The sequence below is a fragment of the Oncorhynchus masou genome, unplaced genomic scaffold, assembly GCF_036934945.1.
Source record: "Oncorhynchus masou masou isolate Uvic2021 unplaced genomic scaffold, UVic_Omas_1.1 unplaced_scaffold_29___fragment_2___debris, whole genome shotgun sequence".
Classification (NCBI taxonomy): Eukaryota; Metazoa; Chordata; class Actinopteri; order Salmoniformes; family Salmonidae; genus Oncorhynchus; species Oncorhynchus masou.
The window spans coordinates 63,898-82,064 of record NW_027016548.1 but is presented as its reverse complement, the minus strand read 5'-3'; the positions used below and the strand labels follow the sequence as shown (position 1 = coordinate 82,064).

The following is an 18,167-nucleotide window of genomic DNA, read 5'->3' as shown; positions in this document are numbered from 1 at the left end:
AGTAAAAATAAAGAAAAACTGTTGAATGAGTTGGTGTGTCCAAACTTTTGACTGGTACTGTACCTTAAAAAAAAAGCAATACAGGAACCAAACATTCAAACATTAACTATACAATAAAAAAGAAGTTGCAGAGATGATCATTGAAGAACATCCACAACTGGTCTTTGTTCTTGTCATGGAAGTGCAGGGATACAGAATCCTTTATAGTGTTTTTTCCATGGATGTTGATAGTCATAATGTATCTCAGTTTATTCCAGTTACACATCCCATGGAGGTGTGTGGTAAATGGTGAGAAACTTGGAACTCATCCACACCCACACTGAACAAAGAAATTCTAGCAAAGCCTAAAAGTGGCCTCTTCCCATTTGTCCCTAAAACCTGAGTAGCAGACGTTTAAAAGAAGTAGAAGAGTAGAAGACTTTGTCCGCCAAAAATTATATAAAATGCCACCCACTTTTTAGCCAATAAAGACAGGGACTATATTGAGGTGATTATTGAAAAATGAATGAACAGAAAAACATTATTTGTGTAATGGAGTAAGGGATGTGTGTGTAGCTCTAAGCTCACTCCATCCTCTCCTACAAACTCATTTTTATCTCCTCATCATCCAGTTGCTCCTCAGTCCGGTCAGCACTGGCCAGCTTCCATGATTCCCTCCTTCTCATGACCTTCGACCTCCACCTCTGCGTAGCTGGAGTGGAATCCCTGCTTCCTGAACGTCATGGATGGCCAGTAGCTGTTGCGTCGCTATTGAAATTAGATCACAAAAATCATTGTTTTTAAAAGGTTAAGAAGTCTACATTTAACAGGACAGAGCTGGTTGAATGTGAGCCCTGATAGTGTTACTAACCTGTAAGAAGTAGAGGGGTGAAGCAGCAGAAGGAGGAGAGTTGACGTAAAGAGCCAGCAGAGTCAGAGCCAGCAGTAGCACCAATGCAGCTACTACACCTGCTAGAACTCCTGTGTGAGCTGACCCATCGTGTTGTCTCGGGGGGCCTGTCTTCACGTCTAACCAGGAAAGAGAGACCATGTACAATCCAGATCCTGTAAACATGGCTCCATACACACAATTCAAAGTGCATCCAGATCCACCAACCGTTACCATTGTGTCGAATCACACGTTTGGTGTCATCTGGAGGAAGCTCAAATGTAGGATCAGTTTGAATATTGAGCAGTTAGGAATCAAACTGCTTCCATTGTTATTTTCCTGAACTTCATTTCTGTGCAATTTCTTTGCATGTTCTAAGAACACTCAGATTACTGTAGGCGCCGGCTAAAGACCGACACTGAGCACTAGGGCATTACTATGCAGGGCCTTCTAGCTCTGTTTAACGCAGCTGCATGCACAGTTGAACTTTGATACTCCGATATAAACCCTCCCAGGCACACTCATTTACACACTTGACTTACTCTCCGTGGCAGGGCCTTCTAGTAGGGGCCCAAGGGGAGTGGTGACCTCAGAGTCTGAGGGAACTGAAGGGTCAATGGAGCTGCCTGGTCTCCCCATGGAATAATCCTCACATGTAACATCTTTGGCCTGTCCATATAATGGATGGGAATTGTGGTTTTAACAGAGGAAGCTGAGACAGTGATTTACATTTGATGTACAGTACATGTAAAGTATGTGAACGTTCATTGACATTGCCCAATTCTACCTCTTCTGAACAGGCGTAGTCCAGCCACTCCTGCCGGTGTCTGTCCATTCCGTCTGAGCACCTGAAACAGACACAGATGTCAAACACAAAGGAACAAGGACTCTTTTATTCAGATAGCGACCTACACTCCTCTCCTGCTCACCTCTGGAGGATGTTGCACCAGGTACAGCCAGAGGTTAGGTTGGACGAGAAGCAGAGTTCACAGCTGTCATGCTGCAGACAGGCTGGACAGAGGGAGGGAGAGACAGAGAGACCTGGGTTTTGATTCTGCAGCGACATGATTGGCATTGGCATTAACATCATACTAAGCTGTGCCTGTGACTGGTTATTGAGGATGAAATGTCTGAGAGGACTGTATGAGGGATAGAGATTAGATGCTTACTAGGCAATGCAGTGAACTCAAAGGCAGAGTTGTTGGTGATCTTAGTTGTATCGATGTCCAACCGATGGTACTCGTAGAGCCGACGTTGGGCATCTATGTGAGAGATATCATTTCAGATAATTTTAGCAAAAGTTTTTGACATCAAAGATTTGCCAAACTGGATAACTGGGGGTTAGGGTTAGGGAACCCTTTGGTGCTAACCTGAGGATTGAGGGGATTGCAGGTTTACCATGAATGCATCTGACAACCCTGCCTTCACTTGGTGCTCAGCAGAACTTATCACCTCCACTGGCAAAGGTATCTGAAAGAGCAAGATTGACAGGTAGAGAAAAATGGACAGAGAAACCGAAAAGTGTGACTGTGTTAAGATGGAGTACATTAAAATCAAAGACGTGTTGAACAAGGTTCATAAGTGTGCATGTTGTAAGTCCCACTCACATCTCTGTAGCTGAAGGTGATGGTCCCCGTGAGGTGCAGGGCAGCCTGGAAGGTGTATGCCCCCTCTGCTTCCCTCCCGTGGAGTCTCACCCGCTCCCACTGCACCACAAACACCTCACCTGTGGTCAGTACAGGACAGGTCACACAGAGGTCAACCAAGGGTCAAAAGTCAAATAACAAGTGCTGTCTGAATGTTACTCTATGGCTCACCATTGTCCAGGTACTGCACAATAGACTCCTTGGAGAAGCTGGGGTCAAAGTTGGCCATGAGGGGGGCGATGTACTGTGTTGCTGTCAGCATGCGGTGTGTGACCTCTCCCATGAAAATAAACCCTGGGGAAGGTCAGAGGTCAGGGTTCTATGGAGATGCATGGCAAGTGGCAACTGGTAGTTACAATAGTTCATTCCTTCTAGGCTTAACGTAAGTAACAAGGAGGGAGTAGAAAGGAAGCATTATGATAAGTGGCTCCATCTGAGTTTGAACAACTTGCCATGTGTCGGAAGAATAATGAAATATACCTCCTGTTGCTATGGTAATCTGCCTCAAATAATGTCCATAGAAGGGGAAGTCAAATGAGAGGGCGACCTTCTGGAATACGAGGAAGAGAGAGGGAGGGAAATGAGATGCGTGTGCACGTGCGCGCACGTGCGCGTGTGTGTGTGTGTGTGTGTGTGTGTGTGTGTAACTGTGTGTATGACTCACCGCAGCCTGTTTGTGTGTGTTGGACAAAATGCCATGCATTCTGACTTGGCCATGCTCTAGGTCGTTTAGATCTACCCAGAGTTCATCTGTGCGCTGGTCATCAGGGCCAAAACTACGCCACGAGTAATACCTACCAGAGTCCTTCTGTTATAGAAACAGTAGAGGTGTGTGCAAGAGGAGAAGTTGAGGGATGAGATGGGAGAGATGGAATAATGGTGTGAGAAGGGGCAGAGGGGAGATGTTATAATGAACAACAGCAACAAGCAGCATTTGAATGCAGGCCCACATAAACAAACAAACAAACAAACACACACTCTACATTGAGTTCCAGTCTCCAGTTTATTACATAGTAGTATTACAAGAGAGGGATACTAAATATAAAGAATGCAGGTTGCATACTACATAAGCTAAAGGGATATGCTTTTAGAAACCTTAGGATATCTTTGAATGTCTTGGACTGTAAATTTCAGCAGCGAGGTAAAAATGATTCACTGCAATTTGATGGATCTGCGTTGTTCAACTCTTTTTAATATCCCCTCTACAGTCTAATGCAGAGGGTATGTTTTCTCTAAGGCCAGCAGGGAGCAGTATTCTACCACCACAACTGGAACAACTAGAACAAGCGAATCTCGCATCTTGCCCACACTAGTGTGTTGTTGGACCACTGACGCAGCGCCACTCACCACTAAGTGTGTCATGTTGTCTGGTAGGGTGTCAATGGTCAGTCCTCCTCCCAGTACTTCCCTGGCCACCCTGGCGTAACCCTGCCACGGCTCTCTGGGAGTCCTGTGTGATGGCTTCTCATGCTGCTGTCCATTCACATGATACCGCATCTCTGTCCAAAACACAGTCAGTGACACAGATCAAGTCAGTGACACAGATCAAGTCAGTGTCAGTCAGAAGATTCATGTTTGAACACACTCGGTCAAATTACAAACAAATCAGGCATTTGCTTTAGGCAGAGTTGGGGATGTTTCTCTGAAAATATTTAACCAAGAAACTGGTAGAACTGAAGATACACCCAAGTTAGCCTTAATAAAAATATAGTTTACTTAACTAAAGTTACTTTTAAAAAGTAGTTCACTACATCAAAACTACTTTGTGAAAAATCGCTCTTCTGTCAACAGAATGTGTAATTTAGCACATTAACACAAATCAGTTTAAAGTGAGAATTAGGCAGGTCTAATGCGGAAAAAAGAAAGGACATTCTTGCCTACATCACGCAGATGTTCTTTTTGCAAAAAAGTAGTGTGTAGTTCAGTAGTTAGCTACACCCATGGCAGAAAAAAAGTAATTAACTACTGAAACCACTACCAAGATTAGAATTGAGTTCAACTACCACAAAGCTACTGCAAAATGTAGTTAAATTACTAGTTGAACTACATGTAGTTCACTACTCCCCAACACTGGCTTTAGGTTACTGCATAGCCCTGAACCGAGTGTGTATTTCTCAATGCAATGGTTTGGATATTGTGGGCTGAAAGTTAACATAGCATTAACATATCTCTGGCCATGAGGGAATGCTGACATGCATTTCAACCTCTGAAGAGGTGCAGGAGTTCCTACACCTGCACTTGCATGCACCCACGCATGCACCTGCACACACACACACACACACACACACACACACACACGCACACACACACACATTAAAAAGTGTGATGGCTGGACCACAGTCTAATCACAATACAACAAACTTGAAAGGCCTTGGGGATTTCTTGTTTGTCTGCCACTTTACTTTTCTCTCCTCCTCCTCCTCTCCTTGTCTTGCATATCCCATGGACTGCAATGTTCTGTCTCTTGGAGCCAAAGTTGTGAGCAGTTCCCAAAGCGACTTACAATGCAGCATATGTTCCACAACATTCTGCTAAAACATTATCCAAACAAATAACTCAGTGTGGATTTGAGATCATCTGGGATTAGGAGGGACAAATCTCTGAGGACCTCCGTTGTTATCAGATAACACACGTCCCCACGGCACTCTGCTTGAGGCCACAATGGGAGTGTTTTTGTTCAGTTTGGGACACTTCTCAGTGCAGTGCAGTTGCTGTCATTTTTGTTTTTGTTTGTTTATTCTGGCCCTGCATGGCAATTGCTTGTGAGTTATTGAAATGGTTAGTTGCCAGTTCATCTAGCTAAGTCAGGAGGTGTTTGACATGAGTGGTGCTGGAGAGGTTGTCAATGTGTGGCGCTGGGGATGTTGTTGTCTATGCTAGCTACATTCCATTGCTAATTCTGCTGGCCTTTCGCCATCCAGTGTCATAAAGATGCTGGCTAGCAATGTTTGAAACATCCAAGCCTTCTCGTTTATGTCAGCAGTGTTGTGTTTTATGTGCACAGAGCATTGCACGTGCATTCTATCTTTTATAGTGCACTTCTGTATAGAATACAGTTGCGAGATAACGTTGTATAAAACTTGACTGCTGACGTTTTTGGGGTATTGTATTCATTGCACTAATGACCAAAATACTAAAATATAGGTTTTGAGTGAACTATACCTTTGCAGCTAGAATCCTTAGTTGCTACATAAATCCATGGACAAATGAATGATATATAGCCATTATATCCTGAAGAATATAACTTATAAATACCTCAAGAGTATAGTTCAACTGTTGTACCCCATCAGAACCTAACATACAAGCGTGTTTTACTCCAACACTGTATAGTCTCAAAACATAGTTACAACTATACTTTTGATATCATGGATGGACAGTCCTTGCATCCATAGCTCTGACTATGAATTTGAGAGTGGTTACATTTTCTAGGCCCATTCCTCAGCCTTCAGAAAAAAAACATGTAGCAAGGTCAACTTTAAATAGGCTCGGTAAAAAAAAGAAACGCCCTCTCACTGTCAACTGCGTTTATTTTCAGCAAACTTAACACGTGTAAATATTTGTATGAACATAACAAGATTCAACAACTGACACATAAACTGAACAAGTTCCACAGACACGTGACTAACACAAATGGAATAATGTGTCCCTGAACAAAGGGGGGGTCAAAATCAAAATGGACAGTCAGTATCTGCTGTGGCCACCAGCTATATTAAGTAATGCAGTGCATCTCCTCCTCATGGACTGCACCAGATTTGCCAGTTCTTGCTGTGAGGTGTTACCCCACTCTTCCACCAAGGCACCTACAAGATCCCGAATATTTATGGAAGGAATGGCCCTAGCCCTCACCCTCCGATCCAACAGGTCCCAGACGTGCTCAATGGGATTGAGATCCAGGCTCTTCGCTGGCCATGGCAGAACACTGACATTCCTGTCTTGCAGGAAATCACGCACAGAATGAGCAGTATTGTCACGTTCTGTCCTTAGTTCCTTTGTTTTTGTCTTTGTTTTAGTATGGTCAGGGAGTTGGGGTGGGCAGTCTATGTTTGTTTTTCTACGTTGGTTTTTGAGTTCGGCCTAGTATGGTTCTTTGTTGTCCCTGATTGAGAATCATACTTAGGTAGCCTGGGTTTCACTTTTGGTTTGTGGGTGTTTGTTTCTGTGTGAGTGTTTGGGCCACACGGTACTGTGTCATTTTGTTCACATCGTTTATTGTTTTGTTCCAGTGTTCAGTTTGTTTATTAAAAAGACATGAACACTTACCACGCTGCACCTTGGTCCTCCTCTCTATCTCCAGACGACATCCGTTAAAAGTATGGCTGGTGGCATTGTCATGCTGGAGGGTCATGTCAGGATGAGCATGCAGGAAGGGTATCACATGAGGGAGGAGGATGTCTTCCCTATAACGCACAGCATTGAGATTGCCTGCAATGACAACAAGCTCAATCCGATGATGCTGTGACCCACCGCCCCAGACCATGACGGACCCTCCACCTCCAAATCGATCCCGCTCCAGAGTACAGGCCTCGGTGTAACGCTCATTCCTTCGACGATAAACACATATCCGACCATCATCCCTGGTGAGACAAAGCCACGACTCGTTAGTGAAGAGCACTTTTTGCCAGTCCTGTTTTGTCCAGCGACGGTGGGTTTGTGCCCATAGGCGACTTTGTTGCCTAGTGAGGACCTGCCTTACAACAGGCCTACAAGCCCTCAGTCCAGCCTCTCTCAGCCTATTGTGGACGGTCTGAGCACTGATGGAGGGATTGTGCGTTCCTGGTGTAACTTGGGCAGTTGTTGTTGCCAACCAGTACCTGTCCCGCAGGTGTGATGCTCATGTAACAGTATAGCTTCCATCCCTCTCCTCGCCACAACCTGGGCTTGAACCAGGGACCCTCTGCACACAAACAACAGTCACCCTCAAAGCATCATTACCCATCGCTCCACAAAAGCTGAGGCTCTTGCAGAGCAAGGGGAACCACTACTTCAAGGTCTCAAAGCGTGTGACGTCACTGATTGAAACGCTATCAGCGCGCACCACCGCTAACTAGCTAGCCATTTCACATCGGTTACACTCACCCCCCTGTTGACCTCCTCCTTTTCCGCAGCAACCAGTGATCCGGGTCAATAGCATCAATGTATGGAGTATAACTATAATCCGTCCCCTTGTCCCAACCCGGGCTCTAACCAGGGACCCTCTGCACACATCAACAACTGACACCCACAAAGCATTGTTACCCATCGCTCCACAAAAGCCGAGGCTCTTGCATAGCAAGGGGAACCACTACTTCAATGTCTCAAAGCGAGTGATGTTACAAATTGAAACGCTATTAGCGCGCACCACCGCTAACTAGCTAGCCATTTCACATGGTTACACTCGGATGTACCAATCCTGTGCAGGTGTTGTTACGCGTGGTTTGCCTGTCTGTCCTTTCTCCCTGTAGCGCTATCTTAGGCGTCTCACAGTACGGACATTGCAATTTATTGCCCTGGCCACATCTGCAGTCCCCATGCCTCCTTGCAGCATGCCTAAGGCACACTCACACAGATTAGCAGGGATCCTGAGCATCTTTCTTTTGGTGTTTTTCAGAGTCAGTAGAAAGGCCTCTTTAGTGTCCTAAGTTTTCATAACTGTGACCTTAATTGCCTACCCTCTGGATTTGGATTTTTACGAACTATCTTTGAAAGACAGGGTCCTGAAAAATGGACGTTTCTTTTTTTGCTGAGTTTACTAACATTTTTTTTTTTGTTATCTGCATTGGACTATTTTGCTTTATCATACAGTACATCTCAGTTATTATCAGCGTCATCATTACATTATTCGTTTTTTTCTGGTGAACCTGCCTGCCTGATCCAGACAGCTTCAATGTTGCGCAACTTTTTGGAATATTTCGTCCTACTCAAAGATGGGGTGTGTTCATGACGTCACACGTACTATATAAATCTCACCGCACGTGTTTTTTTTTTCAAACGGAGACTTTCTTCTAACCCTACATTTATGCGCTTTCCTGTACTACATGTTTACTGTTTTGTCTCTTGCTTTCAGTAGACGACAGGAAGTATAATATCGGTAGGCATATGGCAAACAAAAAAGCAAAGAAATTCACTCTGTGACGCTCATTTTTCCCAGTGGCATCACCATGAACATGCCGTGGTCAGTATGGCTGCCGCGAAGAGTTCGTCTCTGCTGCTCTGGTGTTTTTCTCTGGGGAAAAAAAACTTGTTGAGCAGATCAAACTGAGCAGGGCAACAGGCGGATCTAAATGATGATTCTGGTCGAAAGCCCGTGCTCAAACATTTTCAATATTTTTAAATGTGCAGTCTGTTCACGTTTGAATGTGCTTACTAGAGCAGAGGGTTCGAGATGTTCGTTATTTTCGGATACCGGATGTGATAGAACTACGACTCAGAACACGGCATTTTTTTGTTACCAGATTTTGTTGCACGAACTGGGTGGAATCAACCCTGACTGGCACAGGCATGAATTGTATATTACCAGTGCCCTTACTGAATCAAATCACTTCATTCATGTTAACTCTTCAGAATGTTTAGGTATATTTAACCCTAAATTGAAGATGGCTGTGTCACATCCGGCCGTGATTGGGAGTCCCATACGGCTGCGCACAATTGGCCCAGGGTAGGCCGTTATTGTAAATAAGAATTTGTTCCTTACTGACTTGACCTGATTAAGTAAAAGTAATTTGGTGCTTGACTAACACTAGCCAACAGTTTGTACATGTGGCTTGTTTCTGACATCTGAAAAGAAGCCTATGTTTAGCATATAAACAGAAACCTAAACCAAACACTGAAATAACCTGCAAGTGGAATGTGTAGAGGGAGCTATGAAATAACCTGCAAGTGGAATGTGTAGAGGGAGCTAAGGGGTGTAGGGAGCAGGGCTGTAGTTGGCCAGCTCTGATCAAGTTAAGTGGTCTAGAATAAAACCCTCAAGGCCATCGGTACTTAAATCACTGGCTAATCACCAAGACAAGAGGAGCCTGCCTGTCTACAAGACTGAGAGGAGGGCAGGAGGTGGAGGAAGAGATGTCACTTCCACGCTTCCATCCAGACTGTGTTTTGCATGTCCTCGTAGGATGATTGTTGTGAGAAGGGAGTGAAGAGGGTTTACATACAGCTAAGGTTCACCCCCCCCCCCATCTCAAATAGACTCAGGAAACCAGGGGTTTATCATTCCATCATATTTGTAAATCATAAATGTCTTATTTTATCGCCATTATCACTTGACATTCCTACATGGTACACTCTGGTCTATTTCAAATGAAATGTGCAGTGTAGTACATGTTTGTTTCTGCACTGTCCAACTGGATGTATATAACTGATATAGATCCTATACGTCACTGTTAAATTCCTATGCATTCTATAGCCTGGTCCCAGGTCTGTTTGTGCTTTTGCCCTGCTCCGTTGTCAAGACAAACTATATGTTTGTTAGTCAGCTCGGGTATTTGAACCAGCAACCGTTTAGTGACTGTCCCAACACTCTTAACTGGTAGGCTACTTACTGCCTGCTTGGACATTTCTTTCAGCTGGTCAGCTCGGTTATTTGAACCAGCGACCTTTTCAGTTACTGTCCCAACTCTCTTAACTGGTAGGCTACTTACTTACTGCCTGCTTGGACATTTCTTTCAGCTGGTCAGCTCGGTTATTTGAACCAGCGACCTTTTCAGTTACTGTCCCAACTCTCTTAACTGGTAGGCTACTTACTGCCTGCTTGGACATTTCTTTCAGCTGGTCAGCTCGGGTATTTGAACCAGCGACCTTTTCAGTTACTGTCCCAACTCTCTTAACTGGTAGGCTACTTACTGCCTGCTTGGACATTTCTTTCAGCTGGTCAGCTCGGGTATTTGAACCAGCGACCTTTTCAGTTACTGTCCCAACTCTCTTAACTGGTAGGCTACCTACTGCGAGCAGAAACAAACCGACGAGCACCACGGCTAGTAATTATATGGAATAACCCTACAGACTATTATACCCAGAGCAGGGGGAGACTAATGAAATACACCAAGAGGCTTCAAGTGGAGATAAGGAGTATATAGAGGGGCTGTGAAGAGGGAGATAGGAAATGGAGGGGGACTAAAGGACAACTACAATGCTAAGAGTGTGAGAGGCCAATGATAGTGGGTAGTGTCACGAGGGAGATTTGGTCGTAGATTTGTTTTGTATCCTTGCTCTTTCTGGGGTAAAGTACAGGGATGGTCTGCAAAATAAAATTTAAAAAGTCTAATTGGATCTTTGCTGTCACGCTTTCCTCATAGACGTATGCGTTTGCCAGCACCGCAGTGTGTTTCTGGGGAAATTAGGTGTGGTATGGTCGGCGATGTGAAACATATAGGACCGTTCTATTTCTATGGCTACAACTTCCAATTCTCTTGTGAACCCAGTTTCAGCACAGTACTACAATCCAGGGTTATTTCCCCAGATGGGAGAGAGAACACACAGAACAAGTTTGAAGAATCAGGCATGTGTGACTATGGTGTTCGAGAAGGTCTGTTTTAAAAATCAACAGGCAGGGGGTGAGGGGGTGATATATCATGTATTGCAGTGGTTCCCAAACATTTTCACTCTGCCCCCCCCCCCCCCTTCCATCATTGGCGAATGTCCTGTTTGTTCAAGTGGTCTCTGAGTGACTCAAACATTACAACAAAATCAATGGGCAAAAAAAAAAATCTACCTAAACAACGTTAGCTAACATGGGCTAGTTGATCTGGACATTTCTGAGAAGTTATAATAAATATCTCTCTAAGGTCTGCGATGACTGACACTGCAGGAGGAAAACTGCAAATACACTACCCAATTTGGTGTGTTCTGCTATTACAACTTTTAAAGTTAAGTTGAAAGCCCAACTGACCCCCGCCGACCCCTTGGCCCCACAGTCTGGGAACCACTGATGTATTGGAATGACAGAGGACAAATAGGATATGACAAGTGAGAATACCATTATAACATAAACACCTCTTCTGTTAGAATATAAGGCTCACAGACTGTCTGGCCTGCTTTATCAGAGGCAACTGTCACTTAGTCACAGACCTCAGGCTTTCATTTGATATGAATTGTCTAAAACAATTGGAGTCCCAGGTATGCTAAAATACTATTTTAAATGACCAAAAGGATAGAACTAGAGGCCAAACTAATTTAACAGGAGGGTCATCTGCCCCCACCCTCTCTCAGGCATAAACAAGGTCAAGTTTAAGCTACCGCTCATAGGCAGATAGACAGTCAGTCTTCTGGCCTGAGCACTAAAGTCACCCTGATGCTATGAAACCACTCAGCCCATATTTCCAGGACTGTTTCTGTGAGTGGTCAGTCAGATCGGGAGGCAAGAGGGCACACCCTTTCCTGCATGGGAGAGGCTGCTAGGGCTGGCTCAGGATCAGCCGGGTGGCACATTACTTCCACAGCTCAACTGAATGTGGCTGATCATATGAACATGAGTACCTTCTTTTTGTTTTGCACTGTCTCCATGCACACTCACAGAACTCCTCTACACACTCACAGAACTCTGCACACTCACAGAATTCTGCACACTAACAGAACTCTACACACTCACAGAACTCTACACACTCACAGAACTCTACACACTAACAGAACTCTACACACTCACAGAACTCTACACACTCACAGAACTCTACACACTCACTGACATTCCAGCACACGCACTTCATTTGCTCACACACATAACACGCACACATTCATATTGACTACACACTCACATACAATGATCATATGCACTGCTGTTACTCTGTTTATCATATATCTTGATGCCTGGTCATCTTACCTCTATACATATCTACCTCTATCACTCCAGTATCCCTGCACGTTGTAAATATGATATAGACACTGACCCTGTATATAGCATACTTGCTTTCTCGTGCTCTTGTTTCTATTTCTTGTGTGTTTTTGTTCTACTTTATTTTATAGCACTGCTATGATATTGATTACTGCATTAGGAAAGGCATTTCACTGTACTTGTGCACGTGACAATAAGAACTTGAAACTACAAACCCACAGCAAATTATCATCGATACCTGAATTATAATGTGAACTTTTGATCTAATATGGGAAAAACATAGTTTTGTTTTTGTAATATTGCTAAATATATTTTTTTCAGACATTATTATGATGAATTATTGTAATGTATGGTCATTATTAGGCTTTGTGTCCAGGTCATGGCATTGCCTTTCAAGATTTTCTATTCTGAAAAAACACCAAGATCTCTTCTATGAAAACAAGAGAGCAGTGATGACCTCACACTTCCTCTGTTATGGTGAAACCCAATCTCTCAGTGGATGAGGTAAAGGAATTAATTCTGGTTTTCATTGTATGATTAGACAAAGCCCATAATGAACTCAGTCAGGCATCTCAATGAAGATCAGGGCTGAACCATGTCTTATTCCCCAATGCCAACATCACGACTCGTCATGCAAGAAATCACTTTCTTTAATTCGAACAAAGAATCGAAGGGCAATTCCACCACTCTTCACCCTCATTTTCATTATTTCCAGAACAATAGCATTGTCTACATATGTCAAAACGGCGCATTTATACACTTTGTAGAAGAAAAATGTCATGAGGGTTTTAAAAATCCCTGTTTTATTTTGTTTCTTTTAATCCTAGATCAAAGAGAATCACATTTTAGGACCTTTCTTCTTATCTCTTTAACCCCAGATCATAGAAATGTGACGATAACACGTATGTGTCCACTGGTACGTTGCTGGAGATAATGAATATGCGGTTGGAAAGTGGCAGAATTGCACTTTGTTGTTTGTCTCCCTCCCTGCCTCTCTATCCCTACTTCACAGATCCTTCTGTTCTCTTGGAACTTGCCAGAAGTGTCTGTATAGATGTCACAATGACCCTTGCTGTTGCCGATCCAAATCTCCACGACAGCGAAATCACATCTATGGATGTCATCCACACAGATATTTAGTATATCCAGATTTATCCTTTCCATTTTTATTCTGTTCAGGCTTGGCCCCAGTATGGCTGGACCAGACATAAGTCGTTTGTTAAATGAAATTCTCAATAGGACAAAGAACAGAGCCAAGCTCTGAGGTCAGCAGCCTCACAATTCATTTTCATCCCTCAAGCTGTGTTTTCATAATCTGCGTTAGCTGCTGCAGATAGCTCTCGAGGGGTAGCTCCACTTGATCCTATTTCAAACAGCTTTTTTTTTACACTGCATGTAAAAAATAAAATCATCTCATTTTATTCTGTGTAAGATAAAACACGAAAAGCAATTAATTTAGCTCAGTGAAGAGCTGTTGATGTTTTGAAGGTGGTAGATAGTATCAGGGAAGGGCTGTTGCTGTTTTGAAGGTGGTAGATAGTATCAGGGAAGAGCTGTTGCTGTTTTGAAGGTGGTAGATAGTATCAGGGAAGACCTGTTGCTGTTTTGAAGGTGGTAGATAGTATCAGGGAAGACCTGTTGCTGTTTTGAAGGTGGTAGATAGTATCAGGGAAGGGCTGTTGCTGTTTTGAAGGTGGTAGATAGTATCAGGGAAGAGCTGTTGCTGTTTTGAAGGTGGTAGATAGTATCAGGGAAGAGCTGTTGCTGTTTTGAAGGTGGTAGATAGTATCAGGGAAGAGCTGTTGCTGTTTTGAAGGTGGTAGATAGTATCAGGGAAGAGCTGTTGCTGTTTTGAAGGTGGTAGATAGTATCAGGGAAGAGCTGTTGCTGTTTTGAAGGTGGTAGATAGTATCAGGGAAGAGCTGTTGCTGTTTTGAAGGTGGTAGATAGTATCAGGGAAGAGCTGTTGCTGTTTTGAAGGTGGTAGATAGTATCAGGGAAGAGCTGTTGCTGTTTTGAAGGTGGTAGATAGTATCAGGGAAGAGCTGTTGCTGTTTTGAAGGTGGTAGATAGTATCAGGGAAGACCTGTTGCTGTTTTGAAAGTGGTAGATAGTATCAGGGAAGAGCTGTTGCTGTTTTGAAGGTGGTAGATAGTATCAGGGAAGGGCTGTTGCTGTTTTGAAGGTGGTAGATAGTATCAGGGAAGAGCTGTTGCTGTTTTGAAGGTGGTAGATAGTATCAGGGAAGGGCTGTTGCTGTTTTGAAAGTGGTAGATAGTATCAGGGAAGAGCTGTTGCTGTTTTGAAGGTGGTAGATAGTATCAGGGAAGAGCTGTTGCTGTTTTGAAAGTGGTAGATAGTATCAGGGAAGAGCTGTTGCTGTTTTGAAGGTGGTAGATAGTATCAGGGAAGGGCTGTTGCTGTTTTGAAGGTGGTAGATAGTATCAGGGAAGAGCTGTTGCTGTTTTGAAGGTGGTAGATAGTATCAGGGAAGAGCTGTTGCTGTTTTGAAGGTGGTAGATAGTATCAGGGAAGAGCTGTTGCTGTTTTGAAGGTGGTAGATAGTATCAGGGAAGAGCTGTTGCTGTTTTGAAGGTGGTAGATAGTATCAGGGAAGAGCTGTTGCTGTTTTGAAGGTGGTAGATAGTATCAGGGAAGAGCTGTTGCTGTTTTGAAGGTGGTAGATAGTATCAGGGAAGAGCTGTTGCTGTTTTGAAGGTGGTAGATAGTATCAGGGAAGAGCTGTTGCTGTTTTGAAGGTGGTAGATAGTATCAGGGAAGAGCTGTTGCTGTTTTGAAGGTGGTAGATAGTATCAGGGAAGAGCTGTTGCTGTTTTGAAGGTGGTAGATAGTATCAGGGAAGAGCTGTTGCTGTTTTGAAGGTGGTAGATAGTATCAGGGAAGAGCTGTTGCTGTTTTGAAGGTGGTAGATAGTATCAGGGAAGAGCTGTTGCTGTTTTGAAGGTGGTAGATAGTATCAGGGAAGAGCTGTTGCTGTTTTGAAGGTGGTAGATAGTATCAGGGAAGAGCTGTTGCTGTTTTGAAGGTGGTAGATAGTATCAGGGAAGGAGAATGGGATGCATCTTCCTTTCTCATCTGAATATTAGAGCAAACCAAAGGTCACGAGGGGAATACACTCAGCAAAGAGTACTAGGTGAAGGGAAATAAAATATGAATTTGGGAGCAGAGATTTGGCTAATAAGGCTTACAGGATTTATTGAGAAGTGAGGAGGTCATAGAAAGAGGAGTGCAGAGGTGGGACGGGTAGTGACAAATCTAAGTACTCAATCTCTAATAAAAGGCTTTATATGGCTAGGAGAAACTCATCACGATGCATCCCCCTCCATCGGTCTACCAGCATTCCTGTCACACTCCAAGCACTCAGAAATGCATACACTTTCAACACACGTACAGACAAACACACATGTAATATGTCATTGTTGTACGGTATGTGTGTCTACAGTTTTGGTCAATGTTGTGTTTGTGTATGTAAGTTGTTTTGTCTGAAGCTGTGTTCCTCCTGATGCTGTTGGACCAGGTATCTCTTGAATTTTTTTTTTTTTTTTTTATCTCGATGAAAAAAAACCTGGATTGAAAAAAAAAAACATGATTCATCAAGCTACCACCTTTTTGCCTACATTCCTCGACCGTTTTTTTTTCTCACTCTCTTGTCCCCTCTTCTTTCCCACTCTGTACTGCCCTACTTTTAGACCTAGCAGAGTGGCAGGGAGAAACGTGTCCAAATCTAATTTTAGGCAGAAGTAATGCTGTTTTGTGGGTTGTTGTTCTGAGTCATTCTGGAAAATGGTGTTTCTTTATGGTTACACTTTCATTGCAAACTAGGTCACTAACCTTTCTGCACAAACAAAAAGTACAAGGGTTTGCCCATTTCCAAACACAGTCATGAACCTGCACCGTTTTCCATATATAAGTAAATTAGTAAAAAAAAAACAGTCTTCAAAGACATCTCTACGTAGTTCATTGAAGCCATGAAATATCAAAAAAAAAGAGAATGCCATGACACACACACACATCTTTCTTATGTTAAATACAAAAGTTATTATTCCATGTGATCATAAATTGCTGTGGCTGACGTGTTAGGATGGAAGCATGAGAGAGAGAGAGAGGTGGACAGATGTATATGTAATATATTATGCAAATAAGGGATGATTCTGGCATTTTTTTTTAAAAAGTAGAGAAGAGTCTGGATGAGGTTACTATTGTACGGCAGAAAGTACAACACCTGATTGACCTGAAGAGAAGCTGTGTGAAGCATTGGAAGCTGCTGAAGGGAAGACAGCTCATAATAACGGCGCGGATGGAATGGCATCAAACACATTGAAACCATGTGTTTGATACCAGTCCACTAACTCCACTCCAGCCATTACGACAAGCCCGTCCTCCCCAATTTAGGTGAGACCAACCTCCAGTGTAATGGAGAGAGTGATCCATGGGGGGGACATGAGGAGGGAGGAGACAACAGGTGAAAAAAGGTGATGAAGTACAGTGAGAAAAGAGAATCAGGATGGAAAACACAGGAGAGGTAGGGGAGAAAGAAAAGCTTACCTGTTTGTTCTTGAGCCCAAACTCTCCCCAACTCTGCCTGGGAGAGACAGATGAGTAGCAAGGCACTGAGACACATGTTGTTTAGCAACAACAAAAACACAGCTCTTTCCCTCTCACTCTTCCTTCTTCTCCCTCTCTTCTCTTTCAACTACATGGTTTCTCCTGGTCCCAGTCACCCTGTAGCTCCCTCTCCCTCCCTCCCTCACATGCTCTCTCCCCTTACACACTCTCTCTCCCTCTATGACACCCTCTTAAAGCTGTCCTTCCGTTGCCATGGTGATTACAAAGCCAGAGGGATGATAAGGAGTAGCAGCTGAGGAGATGAAAGTGTTCTCTCTCTCTCTCTCTCTCTCTCTCTCTCTCTCTCTCTGCATGTCCTGCCTCTCTCATGTTTTCTATCCATCCTCTTTGCTTTGATGTGCCCCACGTTCTGTCTCTCTCCCTCCATATTTTGACTGGGATGCTAGTGAAATCATCTGGAATCACAGTGGAGCCCTCTCTCTTATCTCTTTGGTGCGCTCAAGAGTAGAGGAGTACACGCATGCCATGGCATCTCCTAGCCCTGGACAATGATATAGTCTCTCTCTGTGTTCAGACATGGCTGCTGTAGAGAACTAAATGAATGCAGTAAAAACACTACAATCTCTTCACCGAATCTGTCCATTTGACCTTCTGGTTATAAACTGATGAACGAACAGTTAACAGCACTTCTAACCATACAGCCACCATACCAGACATTTACAGGTACTGTCCATAAGAGCTTTAGTTTTGGTATTCCATGCCCGCTTGTATGAATGTTTATTTGGTCAATTAGAACAACCATATTGTCTGAGTATTGAGCATATGTTTTGTGGGTCATATGAAAAAGAAAGGGGCATGTCTTGTTTTGTTTGGCTACGGTTTAATTTCCTGGCACATGCGCTAGCAGCTCTGCCTGTTATCCTGTTCAAATAAGCTTTGCTTTACAAGCACTGTGTGGTCGTCTCCACCATCACCCCGCTTCTCTCTCAGCCGTTGTATTACAATCAGTTCCACATCGAAGAATCAGGCTAGAGAACGCTGGTGAGGAAATGACAGTTGAGCTTTTACGAGATTCACTCCTGGAAAATGTAGCCTACATACTAGGGCTCGGGACATATTTTAGTAGGGCATGATACTCAGAATGTCATTGAACATTGAAATGTTACAAGAGAACTGAGTATTCTCTTGCACAATGAAAAGATACATCTCGGTTTTACTGTAAACAAATTTCTATAAGCATGTTCTGAATAAGCTCCCACGATTT

General features: G+C 43.5%; 1 protein-coding gene across 2 annotated transcripts; it reads right to left on the bottom strand.

Annotated features, from left to right (window-relative positions):
- Window positions 1–478: 478 nt before the first annotated feature.
- On the bottom strand, window positions 479–17,056 carry LOC135538734 (plexin domain-containing protein 1-like). Of its 2 annotated transcripts, XM_064964644.1 has the most exons (14): window positions 16,883–16,965; window positions 6,775–7,088; window positions 3,862–4,013; window positions 3,179–3,322; window positions 2,995–3,064; window positions 2,686–2,808; window positions 2,476–2,594; window positions 2,239–2,338; window positions 2,038–2,130; window positions 1,798–1,879; window positions 1,656–1,716; window positions 1,411–1,537; window positions 851–1,008; window positions 479–747 (listed from the first exon to the last, which is right to left on the bottom strand). In XM_064964644.1, the coding sequence occupies exons 2-14, from the start codon at window positions 6,989–6,991 to the stop codon at window positions 628–630; spliced, it is 1,566 nt and encodes a 521-aa protein (XP_064820716.1). In that variant the 5' UTR covers window positions 6,992–7,088; window positions 16,883–16,965; the 3' UTR covers window positions 479–627. The 2 variants fall into 2 exon arrangements, with proteins under 2 accessions (XP_064820716.1, XP_064820717.1); XM_064964645.1 differs by lacking the exon at window positions 6,775–7,088 and having other exon boundaries at window positions 16,883–17,056.
- Window positions 17,057–18,167: the final 1,111 nt, after the last annotated feature.

What these genes read in the sequence shown, in the direction of transcription:
- LOC135538734 (XM_064964644.1), bottom strand. Translation starts at nt 6,991, where the DNA reads ATGGTCTGGGGCGGTGGGTCACAGCATCATCGGATTGAGCTTGTTGTC. An exon ending in TCACCTTCAGCTACAGAGAT is followed by an intron (nt 2,339 to 2,475) that starts GTGAGTGGGACT and finishes TTGCTCTTTCAG; the next exon opens with ATACCTTTGCCAGTGGAGGT. An exon ending in CACCCCTCTACTTCTTACAG is followed by an intron (nt 748 to 850) that starts GTTAGTAACACT and finishes TAATTTCAATAG; the next exon opens with CGACGCAACAGCTACTGGCC.